Source organism: Pyxicephalus adspersus, chromosome 6 (assembly GCF_032062135.1).
Source record: "Pyxicephalus adspersus chromosome 6, UCB_Pads_2.0, whole genome shotgun sequence".
NCBI lineage: Eukaryota > Metazoa > Chordata > Amphibia > Anura > Pyxicephalidae > Pyxicephalus > Pyxicephalus adspersus.
Window position 1 is genome coordinate 59,140,541 of NC_092863.1, and position 23,762 is coordinate 59,164,302.

Sequence of the window (23,762 nt, forward strand, 5' to 3'; positions counted from 1 at the left end):
GAATCAGGCACTAGGGGAGATAGGGCAACTCCAATAAAAGAGAAGCATGGTAGGCTGGCAAGGTGGCTCAGTTGGCACCCCTCATTCACATGAGTTTCTTCCATGCACTCTAGATTTCTCCACTCCTTCAAGAACATACAGTCAGGTTAACTGGCTTCCAAGAAATTGCCGTCGGTATGCGTGGAAAATAGGCAGTAAAAGTGCAGCACAGGCTGTGGTATGTGTGATATGGAGGTGTAATACAAATACAACTAATTGTAAAAAAAGCAGAAGCACAGGAGATGAGGGGACTTCTCAGTAAGTGATAAACATGTGGAGGTGAATATGAGAAGCTCTAATGAATAAAATACATGGGGGGACACCAATAAATATAACATTTTAAGCTGGGTGGGAAGAAATTGTAGGCAGGTGGAAGCCCCTCAATTGTGACCCAACTCATAAGTAACTACCCAAAAACAGCCAGGTGGTTGCTGAAAAGTGCCAAATGGTGCACCAGGCTAAAAGGGGTTGGTGAGAAAACTGCATGGAGATGAGGGAACACTAATGACTGGGACTCTGTGAATGAAATACATGAAGAGACGAGGAAACACTAATGAAAGTGACAAACATGGAGAATTGACACAAGTTGAGACTTCAATGATACAAACAATTAGATGAAGAGATTTTAATATTAAAAACACACACATCAGTGGAATAAAAACTTGCAGTATCTGAAAAGCTACAAAGAAAATATTTCTCCTGAATAGTTTTTAAGGTATGTGTAGCTTAAAAAATGTCGGAGGAGGGAACCCAAGAAAGGACAATTTTGCTAATAAAATGTCTGTTAGAAGGTCTTTTCTCACTGTTTGTTTTGTAGACTATTTTGCAGTTATACAAGTCAGGACATGGGAGCTGTAGTATTAGGATTTCAGTGTCACTCTTGGTAACTGAGGACAAGTGCTTGCCTTATTTCCAACATCAGGTACCCCAGCCCCACACTGGATCAGTACTTCACACCATATGAATTGCTGGATTGACAATATGTGTTCTATTTGATACTAAATGAAGCTGTCCTGAAACCCAAAACAAAAAGGTAATATATATTTTAGCAGTCCTTACATGTGCTTGTGTATTATTTTTGTTTTGTATTTTTCCAGTTAAAAGGCAATCCAATGAAGAACACAGATTTCAAGCCTTGGAAGCCATATTCACTCCTCCGCTGTATGTTTAGAGGGAGCCAAGATCACCACCCAGGTTTGACTTTTAACACGTCTGCCTTGATTTATCTCCATAACATAGGGAGTAGAATATATATATAGTTTACAGAAGAAAATAGAAAAAGAAGAAAAATAAAGGATTTGCTTTCTGTTCATCTCAAACAAAGTATATGAGGGCATTGCATTTCTGGCATTATCGGCATGTGTTTCTGTACCTTCTGAATTTATTAGCCTGAACAAGGACTGTTAAGCTACAGTACATGAAATTTCTGTTCTTACGTTTAGTTTTTATATAAAGTCTGAATGAGAAACAATAGACTTATATCTGAACTCTAAATTACCAGGAAAATACTATTGCATAAAGGCTATCCCTGCACTGCAAGATGCATGATGATAAATGTTCGTTTTGCCTAGGGGAACTTGAAAAAAAAAGAGTTTACTTTCCTCATCCCTCACTTCACCCAGCAGACAACATGCTTCTCTCTCTCTCCAACACTCCAGGCTGTGGGCAACGTCTTGGCATCCCTACTAATATATTGGGAATATTGGCCTACAATGTAGGGGACCTCAGGACTGTGATTGCAGCCTTAGGTAAGAAGCCTTGGGGAAAAGGAGGAAGTAACGGCTTAGGTAAATTACCTTGCTTTCTACAGTTACCCTATGCAAAAATGTACATTTACCCATTCAGCTCCACCAACTGGTAGGCTTATTTCCTATGCTATGCTACTTCAAGTTGTTTTTACATTTCCATGGACTTTTTGTTAAGAAACAAGAAGTTGCGGTTCAAACTTCTGCTTCCTTACAAACAAGCCCATAGACAGGTAATTTTATTATTATTTACTTTAAATAGAACAAGGACAACACATAGCAACACTACAACCCAGGCATAAACCTTCAGTAAAATAGAGTCTATTTCAACCAGGCTTATCAAAGGGATATATGTTGTTCAGGACCACAAATGACCAGGTCAGTTGCTCCTGGTTAAAAATAATAATAATAATACAAAAACAGAAATAGGAAACTAAAAGCCTAAAGAAAAAAGTAAAAGATTAAGAAGACAAGAAGGAAGGGGCATGAAGCATTGGTGGAAATGGATTCACAAGGGTGAAATGGTCATAAATAGACAGTTCATTTTTCCACCACATGGTATATACAAAAAAACAAACATAGGCGGCAGAGGTCAGCAAACTCTGGCCTTTAGGCCAGATACGGCCTAGCTCGTAGTTTGTTCCGGCCTAGCGCCCCCTGGCTGATCCTGGTTTAATCCTGGCTGGTAACCCGCAGCGCGGAGCCGGGACAAACTACTGGAGCCGCATGGGGCTTTTGAGTCCCTGTGTTGTGGCTCCCTTCCCTATTTACTGCGGCCGGCGTTAACACTTCCTTTGCGGGGGTGAATAGGGAACATTCCCTCTCCTCTGTATGCATTGCGGAGGAGAGGTATTTCCCTTCAGGGGGTGTTCCTGGTGAGGGGGTGGAGCCATTAGGCCCGGACTCTCTCTAGTGTGCTCCTGCCTACCCCTGATATGGCCTAGTGGCCAGAAAAGGTTGCTGACCTCTGACAAAGGTGAGGAAGCACAGGACTGACTTGTCAAATATTTGTGAAGCCCAATGTATTAGTTTTTCACATATAGAAGAATAAGGTGTTTGCATGGTGGGCCTGTACTCACCCAAACTTTCCCCAGGTCCATTCAGTCTTATAGTTATCCTTTTCCTTATGTGTGCATTGTTCTTAAATATGCTTGTATGACCAAATAACTAAGCCTTAGGTTCTAGGGTATCCTTGTCAGTCCCTGCGTTTGGTGCCTAGTAATTCTACATCTACAAACTGGTAAATTTACAGGGAATCCTCAGTGGTATGCAACATCCACAGGAGATACCAAGGGATGTAATGAACCTACAGACATGAAAGAATGCTTGTTTTATTTGTCTTTTTCAACATCATATGTATATAATGCTTACTGGTAACAGCAGCATCCAGTGTGTGTTGTTAATCTAAGAATTTGTTGGCTGGGCTGTCTTTTCCTAGCTAACCACAAAAGTTGTATGCATGAGCTAAGTTGAGCCTAAATGCTTCTTTCTTTTACAGAGAAACAACCAAGCAATGCGCATACATCTGTCTGGACACCATTTATCAACTCTAGACACTGGTAAACGAACAAAGCCAGCAATTGATATGTTGATAAATGTCCATTTTAGAGAGAGGTATGTGTCTCTTGTTAAATCAGGTATAAATACTTATTTCCATTGGTCTGTTCCAATAGCAACATTGTCAATATTCATTCCATACTTGGCCTGCATGTGTATGAACAGGAACCCCACCCCCTCTTCCACACCCAGAAAAAAACCTGTTCCCCTTCAAATCATTACCATAATACTAAAGAACCCCTCTTAGTATGTCAAAGCCTGTCTATAGGTCACATGCAAAGATCATGGTAGATCAGAGGTTAGCACCCTGGCCTTGGCAGCGCTAGGTCCCAGGTTCGAAACTTGGCCAGGTTACTATCTGCATGGAGTTTGCAGGTTCTCCCTGTGTTTGCGTGGGTTTCCTCACACATTCTAAAAACATGCAGTTAGGTTAATTGATTTTAGACTGTATTAAAGATTTACATACATTAAACCTATGACTATGGTAGGGACATTAGATTGTGAGCCCCTCTGAGGGACAGCTAGTGACATGACTATGGCCTCTGTGAAGCGCTGCGTAATATGTCAGTGCTAAATAAATACTGTCTAATAATATTACCAGGTATTTATAGATATCTATTATTCTTAAATCTGCCTGATCTGAGTCAGATCATGATCCTAATGGATGGCTTTGCCTACCAATAAATTGAATTATGTAGATGTTTTACTAATAATCATCATGAATTCAAAACATCATCTAAAGGCTCTAATTGCTTTTTAAACAGAGACATATAGAAGAGCACAATATATAAATGATTTGTATTCAGATTTGCATAAAAATAAAAGAAACAAGTTTTTTAAAAATGAAAGAGAAGCACATCCTTCATGAACAAGTCATGAGAGTGTACAAAATCCACTGGGCATTGTTTTGGCATACATTTGTAGCTAAGGAAATTGTATAAAGGTCTAGATGTGAACATTTTCCTAGCTGCAGTCACAGAATCCCAGCTCAGTGTATTTCCACCTTAAATGCTTAGCTCTTCTAGGCGAATGGGAGGGCTTTGAGGAAGTCATGTGATCAGCAAGTAACAAAACAGTCCCAGGATCTGATGAGTTCAGGCTTCTTCAGTCTTCCTGTAGCAAAGGGCTCCCTAGTGTTGTAGATCTACGATAAAGACTCAGGTATGTGCTAAAAATGTCATATTTTTACAGTGTTTATAGAGGATATTTAATAGTTATTTATTTATTTCATACATTTTACTAAAAGCCACATTTTACTAAATAAAGGAATGATCACTCTTTGTTTTCACAGCATATATTATGAAAAGAAATTGTTCTGATTTATTCAATAAATGGAGACAACTGTGTCAGATTTCAGTGTAGTGTAGTCCAGTCTGGGATTGTTGGTATTTGATTGCTATGGGTAGCTGCACAATGGATCTTTGTCCTGCTCAGTTCTTTTTTTATAATGATTTTCCTAAAATTACAAATATATTTTTTTTACTTTAAAACCGATTTAAATTAAAAATATAAATTTTTATTATTTAATATAAGAAGCAGAAAAGAAAAAAACGTTTTGGTAAAATTGGAAGCATTGTCGGTACAAATCTTAGCCGGGATTGTTCCTGAAAACCAGGAAATTCTGCACTTCCTTACTAGAAGACAAAGCGATATGTAAGGGGTCATACTGCTCATTGAATGCTATTAGTCGTCATTATTTTTAGAAAATGACAGTTTCTTTTAGGAAAGATGTCAGTGGATTCAAGGACGCATAGACTTTAATAAAATGAGTTCTATGGTCTATGTACCTTATTTCCTACCTTTACACACCTTCTAATTTATATACATATATATATAGGGAGCTTTTAAATACCCCCTTGGATACACACTGCCTGCACATAAAACAGAACTGGTCTTTATTTTAAATTATTTGCAATTTCACTTATTTGCATGCTGTAAAAATGCCTAAAACAGGTAAAAAAGGACTGAAACAGCCTAAGACTATGGCAAAGGAAAAGAAGTTCAAAATTAGCGACCTAAAACGGGCTTAACTTGCCGCTCGGTGCCTAAAATATGGAAAAATGTAGAATAGAACTAAACTATGTGATAACCATGTTACTACTCAAGGGGAATATATTATCTGGTCAGCATGGTATCTAAGTGATAGCTAGGTATTCTTGCTTTGCTTGTAAGCTCTTCGGGGCAGGGTCCTCTCCTCCTATATTACTCTCTGTATTAGTCTGTCATTTGCAACCCCCTATTGAATGTACAGCGCTGCGTAATATGTTGGCGCTATATAAATCCTGTTTATTATTAATAATAATAATAATAATAATAACTATGTTACTACTCAAGGGGAATATATTATCTGGTCAGCATGGTATCTAAGTGATAGCTAGGCATTCTTGCTTTGCAACACTGTTATAAAAAAACCAGCAGAAGTTCAACATTCATTGCATTTCTATGCTCTCTCTCACTAGCTTTGCTGGCTTCCCAGGTTTGTTTCAATAACATCAATCCTGTCTGTGCCTAAAATTGGTTCTGGTTTCCATGTTTGTATATCTGGTTAGGGACATGAGCCTGATGAGATTGACCATGTATACAGTAAAGCACTACAGACGTCATCCACACTCCATCAATTAATGGATAGACTGGTCATTTACATGTTTTATAGGTGTGCATGCATTGTCAGTATGGACAATGTTCCACTTCATTTATATATAACACTTTTTATATCTGCAGAATGTTTTTCTGTTTCCCTCTCTGACAGCATAGAGTGTGTAGGATGACACAAACTGATTTTCAGGTCAGTAAGTTAGTTGAAGTCAAAGGCCAACCACAAGATAACTCAGTTTATTGCAGCTTTTGCAAGTTTTCCCCTTTGCTTCCCCTTACAAATGCTGACTATGCCTCTATGTATTCTGCTGACAGTCTGTTCCATGTGACACTGTCTTGTTTATCAGTATATCAGGTTCATGAAAGTATATATTTAGCTGCTTGGATTAATTTTGATATATTTACCTGGATTATCATATATTGATCATTCCTATTAAATTTTTGTAGTTTGATATTGAATTTAATTCTATATAGATTTGTATGTTGTCTATTACGGGCATCACGGTGGCTCAGTTTAGCACTCTGGCCTGCAGCGCTAGGTCCCAGGTTCCAATATCAGCCACGACACTATCTGCATGGAGTTTGCAGCTTCTCCCTGTGTCTGCGTGGGTTTCTTCCCACATTCCAAAATCATGCAGTTAGGTTAATGGTCTCCCTTTCAAAATTTACCTTAGATTGCAATAAAGACATATGACCATGGTAGGGACATTAGATTTTGAGCCTCTTTGAGGGACAATAAGTCCATGACTATGGACTTTGTACAGCGCTGCATAATATGTTGGTGCTATATAAATAGTGTGTAATAATAATAATGATGGTTCTTCTTTGGCCAGGACATGGTATTAGTCTCATTCAGCTAAGTTCGTTTTGTAATACTGGAAGACATTTCAGAATTTTATTAGAAATGGAGAAGCTGTTCAGAAAAGCAGTGAAATAAATGTCTTCAACATTAGATGTAATTTAGTATTGCTTGCAATACCTATGTTTGTATAGTTTCATACATCACTTTATGTGGAAGACCTACAGCATCCATCCTTCCCTCTGCTCCTCTTCCGCTGCATCTCTTTGTAGTTCTCTCCATTGGCTTCCATTTCACCTTAGAATCAAATTCAAGCTCCTGTGCTTTGCCTTCAAATCCCTACACAGTTATTGTCCCACCTACATTTCTGACCTGGTAAAAAAGTACTCCCCCAGCTGCTCTCTCCGCTCCTCCAATGACCTGCTAATGACTTCCTCACTCATAACCTCATCGCACGCACGGCTCCAAGACTTCTCTAGAGCTGCTCCAACTCTCTGGAATGGTCTTCCTCGTCCTATTCGGCTTGCTCCTACTTTCTGCTCATTTAAAAGAGCGCTCAAAACCCATTTTTTCAAACTTGCCTACCCATCTTCTTCTGTCATTTGAAACCATCACTACTTCCCACCACTACATATCTCCCATCCTATTGTGTGTGAAATTCCCCCTCCTACTAGATTGTAAGCTCTTCGGGGCAGGGTCCTCTCCTCCTATATCACTGTCTGTATTAGTCTGTCATTTGCAATCCCTATTTAATGTACAGCGCTGCGTAATATGTTGGCACTATATAAATCCTTTATAATAATATTAATATCTTCAGAGACCCAGTCTGTATGGATAGAATGGCATTCTTATGACAAAATCCACAGGCAGTGTAACCCTACCTTGAAGATTCAGATATAGAGTACAATGTAATTTCAGTTTTGCATTACAAGGAATCCATTATCTGGATATTATGTATAGGTGAAAAGACAATCCTTTCTTAAAGACTTCTTGCTCATTAAAGCATTAACTAGTTTTGACAGTGAAGATGAACAATAAATACATATGTACGATAAAGTAATACCATGCTCAGAGTTCAGTATGTTAAGCAAGGTAAACTTAAATCTTGATACGGCAAGAAAACAAAGCTGTATAAGGTAAAGTAAGGATGGTGGTATAATTTCCACAAAATTCAAAGTTTTAACAGTGTGGAAACATAGTGAAATCATTGCAGAATAATAGAATGGGCAATATGTGCTAAATATGAGAAATAGTAAAAGGCTGAAATCTAGGTCTGTAAAAGTATGACCCATTTCAATTACCTTTTTTTTTTTTTTTAAATGATCTAAGAGATGAGCAAAGACACTTAAACCCAGGGCAACCTAGCTAATACTTTTATCTTCTCAATGAAAAAAAAAAGAGAAAGAAGTAGTAGCATGCACCAAGTCATTTTGTAAGACAAGGCACGTGAGTAAAGCTATGTACACACATCAGATGATTATCTCCTGAGGCAAACTGTCATGACTGCAAAAATTTGCAGCGATTCCCCGTCACAACGGATCGATAAACAACTGATCAGGAACAACCTGCCGCTTACACAAAACCGCACAGTGCAGTGTTTACAGCACTTACATGTTCATCTGTCACTGGAAAAGATCACAGAGAATGTAATATGAAGTTTACCTGACATCTGTATGGAATTATTAGTATAGAGCCCCAGTGCAACTGAGAATGAGCTCTCCACTTATTATAACTAAGGAGAAACTCTTCTGGCTATCCCATACCAGCCTTTCTTAACCATAATAATATGGGGGAATCCTTGAAGTAACTTTCACGTCTTAAAGAACCCCAGTTATAATTGCTATAGCCACAGCTTACAGTACATTAGTGTGGGGGTCAGTAGGAAGAATGCCTCTTACATTGCTGGCCAGTGGGAGGAATATGACTCTTACAGTTAGCTAAAAGGCTAATGATGACCTGAGAGATCCAATTTTCTCATTGTTTAAGCAACCCCTAGCAACCTCTGGAGGAACCTTAGGGTTGAGAAACGCTGATCTCTATATTGTGTTACAGTCACAGCTATAGCATATCCAGGTTTTCATGCTAGACATTGCATGCTAAAAGGAGACTTGCAGCTTGCAGCTATTCCAGTCACAGCCTCTAAGAATAGTAAGGTGAAAATAAAGATGATGTTTAACTTGGGTTTTCTATTCCTGATTAAATGGATTGTGCTCTCAAACATGCATCTACTTGGTTGTGCTGCTGTTTATTTATAGCTTAAAGCCCAACTCCACTTTTACCATTCATTTACAAAAAACATTTATGCAAATAAAGATATTTGTTGATAATAATGTGGCTTTGTTTTTTGCAGATATGGCTCTCAGTTGGTTGGTCCTGGCAATCTTGGTGCAAGCTTTTACTGTTCAAGCAAGACTGTTTGGTGAGTACAGTAAATGTTGGTATGTTAGAGAACTACTATTGTTTACCGATACATAGCTGCCAAATAATATTTCTTTAAACCTTGTCCTGAGATACACAGCTTTGTCACAGTGCAGACCTGGTTGGTGATTATCATTTTTTACACTTCAGTAACCATACAACACAAGTAATATAGCAAAGAAGATGAGTGTGCAGTATCAGCACTGTCTTATCTCACAGGATACAAGTCATTGGTCAAGGTTTTCTAATCTGATTGCTTTACTCCAGGGATGTCAGGGTGCCCCATACATCATACATTGTCACCCAGTACAGGCTGAAAAGCCCATATTGATAGATTATTTATGTCTATGGACATCTTTGAATAGGCAAAAATAGTAAGCTTTTTGGTGAATTCAAATGTGTGGTAAAGTTCATTTGAAGTGCTTCTGATTCTTTTATAACCACAATCACAACTGAATGTGTTCTATATCATGGCCAATTTAAAGTATATCCAAATCCAGATACAGTATTAGAATCAATTATGTGTTGACATGCAATGCACAAGTATAACCCCCTGTTGTCAACATTAGAACATGACCAGCATCTACCACTGAAGTGCATGCATGTAGACAGGAAGCAGCTGTAAAGAGGTAAAAGAAGATCATTGGGGCTAAAATGCAACACAATATATAAAAGGGTGAAAGCAAAAAAATGGCTTTTTTATGAAAATTGTTTAATAAATCTTTAAACACAGCACTAAAAATATTTTTGATGGTTAAAAAAATAAACAATATTCTGAATTACAAATCCTACGTAAAGTTAGGCTTTTATCAATGCAAACCCTGTGTAATAAATTCATTCAAAATCTCTTACAATAAAATCAAAGTAAACAAATTATACCAATGCTTTTCATGTTCCACCTTGCTTTGTGGTCCTTCAAATTTAGATGCACTCAGTGGAGGTATTCGCCCCTTATTACAGGAAGGTCTGAATGCACCTGTCCTTCCACTTGGCATGTCCCAGATCATCACCAGTTCGGTATCATACTGTCTCCTATCATTGTATCATTGGTAAATGTACCATCAGGGTATGTTAATAATAAGGATAAAGTCACAGAGTGTAAAAACCTTTTATATATCACATTTCAGTGTGCTAGCACCCATCTAGCACTGATCCCCCCCCTCCCCCCCCCAAATGTGTTCAGACTCTCCTGGATTTTCTGAAACATAGGTTCTCACCCACTTCTAGGAATTACCTCACTTGCTCTACCCAACACTTTTCACATCATTGGACTTTCCTAACATCATTGTATGTGAAAATTCCAGGTTTTGCTTTTTTTTTTTTTTTTTTTTTTTATCTCCCAACTTTGTTTCCATCTTTATCATTCGTATGCCTTTATACACTCTGCTGTCTTCACTAGGTGGTGACCTCACTGTGCATTTTTCCCTACAATGCAATTTCTGTGCCTAAATTACTACTTGCCCCTTTTACACTATCCATATATTATCATTATATCTTATGCTTTAAGTCTTCAGTCTTACAGGCTGGTGTGGTCTTGGCATTGCAGTCTTATTAAATCAGGCTGTCTGATGAAGACAGTTTCAATCTCTGTCTGTAACAAATTTGGTAGACATTGTCTGTCCAAGAGAGCGGTTTTCTGAAAATGGTTTTCTATGTCACTCTACAGTCACTTTTAGGCCCTAGCCACATGCATCGGCTGGTATTTTTTTCAAGAACAGGTGTCAGCCCTACATGACAGAGAGGAAGTCCTCACCATTCTCTCTCAGCTCTGACACATGGCATATTTTGACAGCTGCAAAAGAGAATGGTGTGGCAGGAAGGTGCTATGAGGGTGAGTATAAGGTGTTTGTAAGTTGGCTTTAAACAAACACCATCACTCTGTGCTGCTTTAGCATTCCCATTCTCTTGCATAATTACTTTTGATGAATAAAATGTACAAAAGCCCTAACTCTACTAAGAGTAGACATGTTCTTTCTGCTAACCTGCAGGTAGCTGACTATTTTCCTTTTTTTCTAAAAAGAAATTCCAGAAGACCAAAAACATGTGGTTAGAAACCTAAATGTAAAACTATTAAAAGCAACTTCGGATAAAGAGGCCAATCCCAGTGTGTATGTTGGACTTCGTCTTTCTGAAGAACACAATCTGGAAAAAGAAAATGAATATTTTCAAAGATTGAAGCCTCAGGACCTTTGCAGCAGGTAACACAAAGAGTAACTTTTCTACACCAAGTTACATGCTTTAAAAATATATTGATTTTTATATTCAACAACAGGGTTCTCTCCAGGCCCTTTTAGCTGTGCGCACCACCCGGCACTTTTCAGCACCCACCCGGCTGTTTTTGGGTGGTTACTAAAGTGTTTGGTCACAATACAGGGGCTACCACCCGCCTACAATTTCCTCCCACCCGGCTTAAAAAAATTTCTGGGTTGAGCACTGAACAATTGTGTGGTTTTGTAGAAAAACTTTTTATTTCTTGCAGTGAAGTGTATGAATTTCTATGAATTATATCCTGTTTTTAACTGCAGTTTTTCTAATAAAATGAACTAATCAGAGTATAATTTGTCTTTATAGCAGTTTGAATATTAAGGATTCTGAGCCAAAGACAGGGCTAATTGCTCTTCACTTGATGGCTCAGAAGGCTTCCTGTGACGACAAACACCGAATCAGGTTAATTACCTGTCTGAAACACCATCTCCTCAAGGAAAAAGAAAGTATAGGTAATAAGAGCGCTCTGATCCACTTTTCTGTTACATATACATGATATAATAGATTACAATTCAGCCAAAACATATTTCAGTTTTCTACAGCATAGGCATTGGTTAGAAAGTTGGCTGTATATCCCCACCCGGATTGAACCCAGACCGTATGTGATGAATCCTGTTGTCTAAGCAATTGTTTAAAATCTATGACCTAGCTTGAGTTACTTTATCCCAGCACTTCGGATAGATGTCGTTCTACTATCCAACCACTCATCTCAAGTCATTTAATTTTTATCATGTGTTTATATAGCACCAACCTATTATGCACAACTTAACATAGTCCTGAGGTTTTATGTCAGAAAAGACTGTAAAAGTCTTTTTTACAAGAACAAAACCTTACTATTATCACTAGTACACTTTATTTTTGTACAACTGGGTTAGGGTATGTGTTAATGGTTACTGTGTATTTTGGGGAATTTTTGGGAATGAGTAACTACATTAAAGGCACCTCGATAGGTCAGGGATAGTTTTTTTTTATTTTGATTACTGTCTGTTTACATTATATAATATATAAAGTTTTAAATATATAAAGTTGAACTAAACATTAAAAATTGTGAGCAGGCAGTTTTTTTTATTGCAGAAGTGACATGTCCCTTCTGGAATAAAGGAAACTTACCTGTCTGTTTGCAATGTTTTTTTTTACCTACACTGAGCTGTGAATGTGCAGATCAGTGATGCTGGCTATCCCGGCATACTCCTGGCTGTCGGGAATGAATTAACTCCTTTGCGGAAGTTGAATCATTCCAGTCAAACTAGTCAAGATAGCCAAAGATCCTAAACCTGGAGGATGAGTAGGTGAGGATGGCATTGACCAGGATTGAGCAAGAAGAGGTGTACTTAAAAAAAAATTTGAACAGGCAGGTACATTTATTTTATCGCAGAAGAGACATCATCTATCCCTTCTGCAAAAAAGTACCTGCCTGCTCGCATTTTTTTTTTACTTTAGTTCTGCTTTATTGCTCACTTTAGGTTCTAGGGTTACATTAGGGGGTTCTGTCCTTTTCATCATCTGTGTTTGACTGTGTCTTCTGATCTGTTAAGCCTCCATAATGATTATAGACTAGTATGAGAATGCACAACCTGTCAGTCACTGGGATAGGTACAATGTTAGGGGCTAGTTTTCCAGATTAGGTTAATTTTAAAGTTAGGGGATAGTGGTTAAGTATTAGGGTCAAAAAAGGGTTGGGTTATAAGGATGGACAATTTTCTAAACTTTTTCTGACCGAGCAAGCATTTAATCATGTAAACCTGACAGAATTTCTGAGCCCTTACCACTTTATCCAAAACTAAAAGAAAACTCCTCACACCTGCCTGCTTTTCTGTAATTCTGACAGCAGTAAATGTCAATGGTGGTTACACTGTAGTTGTACGTAAATTAATTATTTTCTTTTTCCATTTTTTAATAGTGCTCTATAGTAAACCATTAACCAGCTATTATCAATACAGCCTTGGTATCCTGGCTTTGTGTGTCAATGATAAGTTAATCGATAAACATTTCATCAACAAGATCATCTTTGCTGAAGAAAACAATCAGTTTGTTCATGGAGGATCCATCTCTATAGGTAAGGACTATAGAACATGTAGAATGTATGAAAATAGCCATCTCAGATTTACCTTAACCCTAAAAAAAAAGAGGAGTGATATAGCATAGTGACTAGAATAGTATAATTTGTCCCAAACCTTTCAATTCATGCTAATAGGGCATGTTCCGCACATATCCCTATATATGCAATATCACACAGCTGCATAATAAAGCTTTATGTGTGGATATGCACAAAACATAAGCTGGTGGTGAGACTAATGCAAAAGTTTAAGAAAGAATACACAGAGACATAGAAACGATGGTGACAAATTATGAAACTGCATTTTTAGCAAAAATAACACAGCAACTCTTGCTGAAGCACCCAGGCGGCCATCTATCTTGTCTACCTATCAACATAGCCCTAACAAAGTTAGCCTTCATTAACCTTTAATTTTGGAAACCAAGGGCAAATGTTCACCAGGACCAGTTGGAGGTTAGAAAGGGGCTTATCCTAAAATGATTTTACAGAAAAGGTGGAGCTTACCATGTAAATGTTTCTGTTGATACATCTGGATCCACTGATTAATTTCACATGTAGTTTTCACAGAAGGTAACCTTTTCATTCTTGTGTTTTAAATTATTTGCTAGTTTTGAAATTCTCAGCTTTTTGATTTGCTATAAAATAAAATATAAAAAAGGTGTTGCCATTCAGTGAACAGGGTAATTTAAAAATAACAGGGTAATTTAAAAATGAACTTCATTCTCCTTGTGACATCTAAGACTGTAACACATTTTGACTTAAAGTTTGCCCAAATCAAAGACAGGTAGCAGGGGAACTAAAAGCAAAGTTTAAGGCCCAGCGCTGGGAACAGTTACCAGAGAAGAGCAGAAGTACAGGAAATAACCAGCAATTTTCAGCACCAGCTAATCTTTTTTTTTTTCTTTTTAGAGTATTAGAACTTAGGGCTTTGAAGTAATTTCCTAGTCCTTCATACTCCTGGCATCAAGTGCAGAACATTGTGATTTAGTTAATTGTTACTTTTCTTATGCACTACTTTATAACAATCTTTATAAGTGATCCAGCAAACCTGGAACAGATCTGGCCCAGGATTGAAAACATTTGCTAACAAATATATCAAATGACTATTAAGAAATCTCTTCCAGGTTTGCTGGATCACCCAGTGTCACTGATTAAAGTGTATCCTCTCCAAAATTGGAGAGCTTTAATAAATCAGGCCCCTATGGTCAGAAAGCTACAAAGAGGACCTTTGATCTCACACAGAGCACAGTGGTTCTTAAAAATGTTTCTTAACTGTATGTCAAGTTTGTGTGATAACAAGCTTCCTTTGTATTTTATCATTACAGACACTGAGGCCATGGCCGGTTTAACACTTTTATGTTTAAAAAACTCTAATAAGTATCCTCGTGAAGAGGTCATCTATATGAAGAAGGCTATAAAAAGTATTAAAGACAAAATTTTAAACTCACAGGGCACCGATGGGCATTTGGGAAATATCTACAGCACACCTCTTGCTGTACAGGTAATCCTGCAGATACTGTTTAGATGTGACAGATTGCCATCTGGCAAAAATAGTTTCATGGTCATTTATAGCTGTGGATATTTTTAACTGTTTGGTTTTCAAAAATTATTGTTTATTTACCATTTATTTATGTATTATTACATTTGTTTAGATAAATCAATGATTAAATACATTAATGGGGTAACAAATCCTATCATAAATGGGTCCTGCCACCAACTTAAAAAAATTATGATTAAAAAGTACTTGCAAGGTTTTTTCTTTACTTATTTTTTCTTTCAATTGCAATATACCCTGAAACTTTCTAAATAATTAGCCTTCTCAAGAAGAGTCAGTCCCCTAGCACAGCCCCTTTCCTCTTATATAACCATTCTCTTTCTTCTTTTGTAAATACTTTCTGTGCTGAGCCAGTATGTCATCCTCTCCCTACATAAACTTGTATGGAGCTACCATGAAATGTTCAAAGAGGATTACTATAAAATGTTTCTTAAATGACAACTCTGGGTCTCTTGGAGCTGCCGACATTGTTGCTGACAAATATGTTAAATACACAAAGAATCATATATGAAGAGTTTAGTTTTTTTTAATAGTTTATTGACAGGGCCTCTTTAAGGCACCCATTGACATGTTAGGGTGGGGGTTGTTACTCCTTTATGTGATTTATTTACTGTCTACCATTCTCAGTATTTTTCTTTTTAAAAATGACCAAGTGATCCTACTAGAAAACAGTAATTCACAGTGGGTGATATGTCAATTTTCCCTATAAACTGAAATAGCACCTTAGCTATGCCAGCACAATACAGTAAGGAAGGCAGAACCGCGTCCAAAAGCAGAGAGTTTCTTGTCAAACACAGAGGACATTTTAAAAAAAATAGTAACATTATGAAATGATTCTTTCCAGTTTCTCTTAGCACTTGGTGGTCAGAGTGGCAGAGAACCTTGTTCTAAAGCAATCCAAGCTTTACTAGAAGCTGTGAACCAAGGGAAGTTCTCGAACCCTATGATGATGTCACAATTAATGCCTGTTTTCCACCGGAAGAGCTATCTGAATTTGGCTAATATAAAGTGTGATGCAATGACAGGTAAGTGATTAATCCAGTGCTTAGAGTCATATAAAAATTTCAAAAATTGTTTAGTCCAAATACTTAAAAATAATAAATCACTCCCCCCAACCCCAGCAAAAAAGTCAATTACACTCAGAATGCTGGAGAAGGAATTGTTGTGCTCTGTGTCACAAGAACAGTTCTGCAATCTGCTGTAAAAAATACAATTAATTGTAGAGCTGTAGTTGTGACATAGGGAAAGAGGGCTACAACAAAAACCTGCTTTCACACGCAGCCCAGTGTTTTGAGTGGTGTAGTGTGACAAAAGCACTTTTTTGCTGTGCCTAGGGGGAGAGATTGACATATAATTTTCAGTTTGGGTTTATTTATTTCCTACTATAAATGAAATCAAACCTGGGGATCCCACCAGCAAGGTTTATCTAGTCACTTATTTCCTAAGCTGACTTTGGTTACTCATTTGAGCTGCAGTGTTGTGATTCTTTCTTCTTTTTTGTTCACTTTAGAGCTGGATTACAAACAGTCCCTCAATTCACAGTGACATTCTGATATAGTCACTACAGTAACATTGCTGTGGAGGACACGCGTGCCCATATCCAATAGTGTCTACAGATTGTGCACATAACAGGGGGACAGAACTTGTACAACAAAAGGATAAAATAGAAACTGTCAGACTTTATGGACATTCTTATTTAGAAGACAGCAAAACGTTTAGGTTCATAATATACACAGAGGATTGGGTTAGTTGCATTGCTGTGACACAACATATAAGTAGAATAAGGTTTAGCTTAAGTCGTAACTCCTCTTTATTGCTTAGAAAATTCCATACTTCAGTCAAGAACCCTTTCCCCAGTTTTCAAGGATCTATTCAATCTGCACCATAAAGGGCTGCCAGAAGTGCAGGTATCCTTTGATGGCCAGGGACATATTTGTCCAACTTCAAAAATGGGCTTTGCTGCGCTCTTTACTGCGCTCTTTATTTGATAGTGACAAAAGCGCATATAGAAAACTTCTGATTTTTTTACTTCCATCTGTAGCAATATAAGGTTTGAAACCGTCTGTAACAAAATATCAGTTTGTAATAAATGTCTTTAAGAAAATGCTAAGGCGCTCTTTATCACCCACTTGTAGCAATAAAGTGTCTTTATAATTGCCAGCAATTCTCAAAATCAAAATCATTATTAGTAATTATTGTGTTGTCCATGTCCACTTTTTATTTTTAAGGTTTTAAAATAATTTGCCTGAAACTGATACATATTGTTTGTGAACCCTGTGCTTCCTTCCTAGATAAACCATTATCAATCCCTGCCTCCCCTCGTGAAGTTCTCATTGGTGATAAATCAATTCGTGTCAGACTAGTGGTGGAAGGCCAGAATTTTGATGAAGTTATCAAGGTGCCTTCACAATCGTCACTTTTGGACATCCTTAAAGCTGCACAGGACAACTCAAATTTTTCGTAAGTCTTCAAGCATATCCAATTGTAACATTTCATAGACCATATACACTCATTGGCTACTTTAGGTACACCCATATAATACTAGTTAATATTCTGTTTTGCTTGTATTGAAAAGAGTGATGAATATATTTCTATAGGATTTTAAACCCCTAATTTCTTCATAGCATCATGCTTTCTTGAAAAACACATTCATGATGGGAGCCTCTCTTTTCACCCCAAAGATTTATGCCGTGTATGCAGATTCTGACTCTACCATCTGCATGTTGCAACAGAAATTGAGAAGGCAAAGTTTTCTAGTTCTACAGTTGCTGCACTTTGTCTTCAGGGTCCAATGTTGTACAAATGGCGTTATATGGGCACTTGTGAACTTCTCCTGTGGTCTTACCACTTTATATGTTTGATTCATGTTGATACATGCATATTTATCTACTATATGAATTCCCTTTTTATTTCAAATGCCTATTTATATTTTCATTCACATTTACATTCAAAGCAAGCTTTCCAGTAAAATTTGCAGTGACAAAGGTTGGGAACAAATCATCTTCTCTTCACATGGTGCAAATATCAAATATATAGTTTGCCCTAATCTCATTTTTGCTGGACAAGCTTGGTCTGAATGTAAGCATTAAGAAAAGTATACTTAAAGGCATGTGAAAAAAAGCAAATGCATAATCTGAATAGATCATCATATGTAATAACCATGTTATTAAAATTTATATTTTTTACAACAGCGGCCCTTTAACTACTTTAGTTCTTACACCTGTATATCCCTATGGACCAGAGAAATTTTTCAATTCCTGGAATTAACTTATTTGGTAATAACTTTTAAGATTTCTATTAAGCAAATTAATAATTTAGGATCCAAAACGGTGAGAATAATAGAAATTATTATAAAAAAAAAATTGGGGGGGAAGATAGGTTGCTTTAGTTATATGCTGGCAGGAGCTAGTACTAGTAGAAGTCTTTGTATAAACTTTTAGTAGAATTAGTCAAAGCAATGAGCAAGAAATGAGTCAAAGCAAGAGTATAGAATTTTTTTTTAAATATTCTCATATTGAGGCAAAAAAATGACAAACCCAAAAAACACCAGCTATAGATGAGGAGTGAACAATTAATCAATCACCATATTACCAGGATACACTGCAATGGTCCCCCTAACATGGCCGATAGAGACATTCCACATATCACTAGTGACTTAATCTCTATAACAAGTTACATGGATAGTTAGGTTGAAAACCACTAGGGAAATAAATAAACATACTAAAAAACCTTTATATTCGAGTTGAAAACATATATGAACAGTTGATCCAATTTTTTTAATAAATTCTTCATATCCAGTACCTGTGACATTCAGAAGTGTTTGTTATCATTCAGGACCCCTTCCTACCTGCCTATAATTCATGGTTTACTGATACAACTTGTAAAAAAAGTGATGTACAGCTCTGTGTAATATGTTGCTTTATAAATACATTTTAATATTACTATTTAATCTTAATATTAGTTATATATATTTTATAAATTCACTTTTTATTCCTGTATTTCATTCATTTTATCAATATCCATTTACTCAATACAGATTTAAAACTAAAGGTTCACTTTATGGACCTTACCTGACAACAGTCAACAATATTGAAGGCCAGTGGCAGCTTCTTACGGATCCAGATATATATTTGTCCGAAGGTAAGTTTTCTGACATTTTCATTATATAATTATATAAGGTTAGCCCAAGGGAAAAACATAAAATTAAATTAGAATGGAGTGCATTGATTTAACAATTTAGACAAAATAGACTTTTTATTGATTCAAAGAAAGCTGATTTTTTTTTTTTTGAATCAAAAGTAATAAAGTCTTTTCCCTCCTTTATTGTTAAATCTTCAAGATGAAGGCGGTGGGGTCCTAAAGCAATATGCCTGTTTTCTCTAAACACTAGCTCCTTGCTGACACTGGGTTTCCCTGCACCATTGGCAATGCAATGGTAACCATGAAATATTGTGGAGTTTGGGACAGGTTTTGTGCTGCCTTATATGCCCCTGTTGGACTTATACCACAGAGGATTAAATAATAGAAAATACACATTCACACCGACATCTTTTTAAGCATCCTTGTTAGGAATAACATAAACTTTATATTCACCAATTCATCAGATAAAAATGTTAGTTAACATTTAGCTATGCCATACTATTCTAGATCCACCTTTTGGACCCTCTGTTTGGCTGACTATATGAATGCAGTAATCCAGCAGTGTGTTAGATGAATGGGACTAGAATGGTAGCATAATGATGATATTACTGTTGATTGCAGTGTGGGATAGTAAAGTTTAGTAGGAATTGCTGCAGTTTGATTGTCAATCCAAGATACACACAACAATACTCGACAGGCAGGGTTTTGTGGCAAAAGCCTATTTTGTATTTGGAATAGTTTTTACAATTTAATACATCAAACAATATTTGTTTGTATAAACAGTCTTTCTTGGTACTTCCTCTTCATTTGAGGTTTGGTACCCGTTTAGCTAGACATAGATCACCTACTTGGTTGTTGTTGCGTGTTTCTACATCATAACGTAAAAACGTTCAATACAGTGATATGGGCAAGGAACACGATTAGAGTGTTTGTACGTAGTTTTGTTACCCTATTTTGAAGTATTGGGGGGGGAAAGGAGTTGTCCCGGACCCTTGTAGGTACAGAGGATATTTCCAATATGGAGGAGGAAGTTTCCAGGTAACCTCACAATGGGAGGAACAGAGTCACTTTGCCAGGGAACCACAGCTGTGTGAAAATATCCTCTGTACCCACAAGGGTATTGAACACCGTTAAACATAGCACCACCCCTAAAGAAGTCCAAGCCGGGCGAAATGCTTCGGGTAACAAAACTACGTGCAAACACTCCCACCAATTGTGTTCTTGCGCATATCGCTGTATTGAAAGTTTTTATGTTATGATGTAAAAAACACGCAACAACAACCAAGTAGGTGATCTATGTCTAGCTAAACGGGTACCAGACCTCAAATGAAGAGGCAGTACCAAGCAAGACTGTTTATACAAACAAATATTGGTTGATGTATTTTATTGTAAAAACTATTCCAAATACAAAATAAGCTTTTGCCACAAAACCCTGCCTGTTGATTATTGTAGTGTGTATATATACCATATTTCAGGGTCGGCAAACTTCCCTCATAAGGGAAATATTGAATTATGATAAACATTTTCCCTCTTATGTCTCTTCAGCTTTCCACTTGCACTATTTGTCAATCAAAAATATCTTTTTGTATAATGCCATTAAATAGACAGTTTTATCAAGAAAATGTTATCAATTGTTAACAAGAAAATGTTTACAAGTAGTACCTCAGCTCTGTGCACGTGCTCAATTGGTATAGCATTAGGAATCGTTTCCAGTGAATAGTTGACCTTAGAGGCTGCTTGTTTAGTAGTCTATCAGATTAGGCCTGATTTATTAAAACTCTTAAATGCTGGAGAGGATACACTTTTATCAGTGAAGCTGGGTAATCCAACAAACCTGGAACGGGCCTGGCCCAAGATTGAAAACATTTACCATCATCGGGCCCATTGAATCGGTAAGAGGTTTCTAGATATGAAATCACTTTGGAAGAACTCCTGGGCTCTCTCAGTATACAGGCTGCACACAGCTACCTGGCCTCAGGCTTCAACTATCGCTTGTTTCAAAGACAGGTTCTCTAATAATATAAATGACCAGGTGCTCTAGAACCTTCCTCATTGTCAGGCCTTGAAAAAGAAGGTGTACCTTCAAATGACAGAGGAATACAGACAGTGACACATGAGAGGAATACAGACAGAGGAGAGGGCCCTGCCCCGAAGAGCTTACAATCTAGGAGGTGGGGGAATTAACACACAATAGGAGGGGATATATATATATATATATATATATATATATATATATATATATATATAAAACAGTGTTTCTCTCTAGTTATTCTCCATAAGTCACTATTACACCGAACAATAATCAGCCTCTGGTTGTGTCAGGTTTGCTTTGTTGACCTGTTTGTTTTTATTTCTTAGGCATTGCTGACTACAAGCCTACAGACAATGAGAAGATTATCTTACGTCTTAGCTCTGAATAAGAATTAAAAAAGACCTCTAGAATGTATTTTTTGTTGTCAGATATGAGGGAAACTGCCCTGAATATGTAGAATACTAGATTTTTTTTTCAGTATTTGCCAACTAATTTTTATAGACACACAGAAATCCTTTTGGATAACCACTATATTATCAGTAGTAATTGAGGGGCATGATTCAAAAAATGATTGCAATTTGCAAAGCCCATACACAAAGTGCAGATTTTGTGCACCAGCTAACAGAAGAACAGCTATGTTGCTTACAAAAACTAGTTAGACATTTGTTTGTATTTACTAACTTGGTCCATAACAATAACAAATGAAAGGCCTGGTTTTATATTGAAATTAGGAATAGTCCTAGAAAGGAAGGTGCTTCCAGTCTGCCATAATGATGCCATTAAAACACATATGAGCCCTGTTTGTTGAGCCAATATGCAATGTGTAAGTGCCAATAACCCATTGCAGCCAATCACAATTCAACATTTAGTGCCGACAAGCATCAACTGGAATCTGTTTGTACTTCTTGTCATGTGTTTGATAAAGGACCTTTTTACTTTTCAGCTAAATAATATTCCTTCAAGACATTGATTTAAGTATGGACTGCTGTGATTCTCCTATAGTAGGTTTTTTAATAACACTGATAACAATGACAACTGAAATGTGCACTGAAAATTTCAGTTCTCTGCTTGAAAATGTAGAGCACAGAACAAATAATAAGTGGACTAATTCTTTTTTTAAACAGTATTTTTTTAACTATCAGAAGCCATTTTTTTACTATTTCAGATTGGGGGAAGGGGACTCCTAAAAACCACTGTCAGTTTTTTGCCATTGCCCTTCACTTCTTGTCTACTCAGCAGAAAGTGAGAGGATTTTTTTTCAACGTGAGGGAAATCCTTTTCTTATGCAGTTGTCATAGAAGCCCATTGGACGATTTCCCCGCTATTCTTGTTCTGGTGGAAACTCACAACATTACTTCTATACTCGGTAGCATTTCTAATCAGAATTATTAGAAAAGGTGAATCTGTCTAACAAAAAAGTGGACAGAAATAAAAACCCTATCAGTGGTTCTATCCTCTTATCACTCTATCAAAACAAAGTTTTCCCCTAATTTATAATTTAATCGGTAATTATCACATTTACAAAACTGACTGTGAATAAACTCGCCATCTTGAATTAAATAATAATAATTTCACATTGATTTTTCTATGCTTACGCTATTTTATAGTGGGACTGAACTGAAAAGTGAAGATTTGTTATGTTATTTGGAACATGTAGAAGTGTTAACTGGACCTAAGCTGTACCCAGAATAATGTACATTTTGTCCAGAAAGGAGTGCACTGGTTCTACCAAGTTGACCTCCTCCACACAGACACAAGGAGAAACCATTCGCTACAAGAACACATGCTTTTTTTGAGATGCATGGTAACACACATTACAACTGTTATAATGCCGTGCTGTTCATTATACACAACACCCCAAAGCACCTTCTCAGAGAACTTGCATTTCAGCACATAATATACTATAGTGCACTGTGGTGTCAAAATATTATCAGTGACTATTGCTTTGCCCTCTGCTTGCCCTAGGCACAGCCTCCTTCCAGAGTTTACAGGATAGCCAAAAATCCTCGGCTTTTCTGAATATGCAGAATTTTTAAATAGAGTTTTGATTCTTAAATGCTTTACGTCTTTACTATGTTGCTACTTTTTGATGAACAAAAAAGTCAATAAGTAAAACTTCAACCTACAAAAGACACTTTTTTACTAACCAGCTGCACTAGAAAACTCTGTATTGCTAAACAGTTAATAACATTGCTACAGTACACTGAATTTACTATATCAACAATTTTTTTTTTTACATTAAACAAGTGTGAATCGGGTGAGGGCCATGCTTTAAATAGGTGCAACACTACATATTAACCACTAGAGGGTGAAAACTGGGAAAAAAAGAAGATGCATACTACTAAGTATTTTAATATTTTAGAGCAGGGCTTTACTGACTTGTTTATTCTTAGGACCGGAATAGGAAAATTGTTACTGTAGTGAAACCTAAGAAAAGAGTTTTACCCAAGATGGCACTGAATCCACACAAAGACGAATATCCACACGGAAGGGAAAAGTGCAGCTTTGTATTCAAAAGGGGAAAGAACTACAAATGAAAACCCTTTTAAAACATTCCTAGA

General features: G+C 36.9%; 1 protein-coding gene across 2 annotated transcripts; it reads left to right on the forward strand.

Moving 5' to 3' along the window:
* Positions 1-590: 590 nt before the first annotated feature.
* TCN2 (transcobalamin 2) lies at positions 591-22,781 on the forward strand. Of its 2 annotated transcripts, XM_072415976.1 has the most exons (11): positions 591-1,233; positions 3,283-3,398; positions 9,086-9,154; positions 11,174-11,351; positions 11,725-11,870; positions 13,319-13,474; positions 14,800-14,975; positions 15,874-16,054; positions 17,321-17,489; positions 19,066-19,169; positions 21,528-22,781. In XM_072415976.1, the coding sequence occupies exons 2-11, from the start codon at positions 3,380-3,382 to the stop codon at positions 21,587-21,589; spliced, it is 1,260 nt and encodes a 419-aa protein (XP_072272077.1). In that variant the 5' UTR covers positions 591-1,233; positions 3,283-3,379; the 3' UTR covers positions 21,590-22,781. The 2 variants fall into 2 exon arrangements, with proteins under 2 accessions (XP_072272077.1, XP_072272078.1); XM_072415977.1 differs by lacking the exons at positions 591-1,233; positions 3,283-3,398 and adding an exon at positions 4,354-4,502.
* Positions 22,782-23,762: the final 981 nt, after the last annotated feature.

Coding starts and splice junctions, on each gene's coding strand:
- TCN2 (XM_072415976.1), top strand. Junction 9,155..11,173: donor TGTTCAAGCAAGACTGTTTG/GTGAGTACAGTA, acceptor TTTTCTAAAAAG/AAATTCCAGAAGACCAAAAA. Junction 11,871..13,318: donor CAAGGAAAAAGAAAGTATAG/GTAATAAGAGCG, acceptor ATTTTTTAATAG/TGCTCTATAGTAAACCATTA.